At 48.0% G+C, this 1,738-nt stretch overlaps 1 protein-coding gene across 1 annotated transcript in view; it reads left to right on the top strand.

The window, feature by feature from the left end:
* The window catches only part of LOC112974584 (homeobox protein HMX1-like), a 2,587-nt gene that overhangs the window by 211 nt on the left and 638 nt on the right, over positions 1 to 1,738 (top strand). Inside the window, exon 2 of the mRNA XM_026083705.1 lies at positions 352 to 439. Coding sequence (XP_025939490.1) covers positions 352 to 439 — 88 coding nt within the window. The remainder of the gene's footprint in view (positions 1 to 351; positions 440 to 1,738) is intronic.

Here is a 1,738-nt window from a genome sequence, read left to right as displayed (position 1 = left end):
CCGCCGAGCGCACGCCGCCTTCCTGGGCTGCGCCAGCCCCGACAGTAAGTCGCCTTCCCCTTACCCCTTCTTGCCGCTCCGCCCTCGGCGGGTCCCCCCGCAGCCCGCGGCCTCCCCGCGGACGCGGAGCCGGCCCTTGGCGCCCCCCGCCCGGCCTCCCCGCTCTCGGCCGCCCGGAGCAAATCTCCGGAAATGCTCCGAGTGTGTCAGGCACCTGGAGCCTCAGCCCCGCCTGCTGCTCTCCCCAAAATATAAATAGTTAGGGCTGTTTGCTTGCCTGCCTTTTTTTTTTCCTTGCTTGCTTGCTTGCTTTTTTCTTTTTCTTTTCCTCTTTCTTTTTCTCTTTTTAAGAAGGCGCACTGGCTGCTTTGGAAGCCCTAACGACCCGGACAGCCAGGTCTGCGGGCGCAGGCCGCCGTCTCTAGTAGCGCAGCAGAGGGTTTGGACACCCAGAGCAGCGGCCGGGCTCGGGCCCCTGCGTGTCCCCCGGGCTGTTCCCCCCTTCCCCTTCCCCCGCGGGCCGCCGGCTCCTCGCCTCGGCGAGCGCATCCCCGCGCAGCGCAGCGCAGTGCGGAGCGGGCGGCTGAGCTACCGCCTCCGCCAGGGCCTCTGTCACCTACGGGCTCCTGCGGGAAAATGCGCTGGAGAAAGAGCCTGTGCTCCCGGGCAAAAATTAACATCTGAAAAAGTTTATGGGCCGCGATCAGTGGTTATTTTTATTTCTGATAGAAAAAAAATATTGTCTCTTTGATTCTATAATAGCCTGTGGAGTTCACTTGATTACTCAGTAAGGGGAAGAGACATGATTTATAACCCAAAGCGTTTCTTTTAACAGTGTTGGGTTTACTGATATTTTTAATTTCACTCAAAAGTAATTCTAGAAACAGAAAATAACACCCAAAACAGCTGCCTTGTTTTTCTAATTTGCTTTTTCTTTTTTTCTCTGTGCTATCAATACTAGGAAATGTTTTTCAATATCAATACTAGGAAATATTTTTCCCCTTTAAAACAGTTGGAAAGTACAATATTGGAATCTCCACGGAGACGTGTTGAGAGGCAATGTCACAATATTATAGTAGATGATCCGATCGAATGTGTTTACCAAGTGCTAAATAATGTGAAGCGAGAAATATTTCTCCTCCTCCCCTTTTATATATACGCACACTTTAATATACTTACATATGCACTTGTAAATACGTGCGTGTGTATATGTATATATATAAGTATATGTGTAAACGTGCACGTGGGTCTATAAATATGTGTAGACTTTTTATATGTGTGTACGCATACATTTATATATGTACACATTTTGATATTTATATATGAAAGTATGCTTATGCATATCTATAAAACGACTATAAATATATTTATATGCTTATATATGTACACTTTTATATATATGCTTATATATTTCTATATACATATATATAACGTGTATATGCTTTTAAATATACAATTGTTATATATTTATATAGACTTTTATATGTGTGTATGTGCGCACAAATATTTTATCTATATTTTTACATAAATATGTGTGAGCATGTGTGCGTGTATACACACAGATATACTAGAGCCCCCGAGTTTCTCGAGAGAAACCTCTGTCCGGGAGCCGACCCGGGCGCCCGCGTCCTGCCTTTTTCCGCAGACACACTGCTTTCTAGCCGGGTGGTTTCGGGGCTCCGCTGCCGCCGCGTCCCCCCGCGGGCAGGCGCGGAGGGCCCGCTGCCGCCGGCCGGGG

Source organism: Apteryx rowi, unplaced genomic scaffold, assembly GCF_003343035.1.
Source record: "Apteryx rowi isolate R43461 unplaced genomic scaffold, aptRow1 scaffold_611, whole genome shotgun sequence".
NCBI classification, from domain to species: Eukaryota; Metazoa; Chordata; class Aves; order Apterygiformes; family Apterygidae; genus Apteryx; species Apteryx rowi.
The sequence above is the reverse complement of the archived record's forward strand: the minus strand, read 5'-3'. Positions and strand labels throughout refer to the sequence as shown.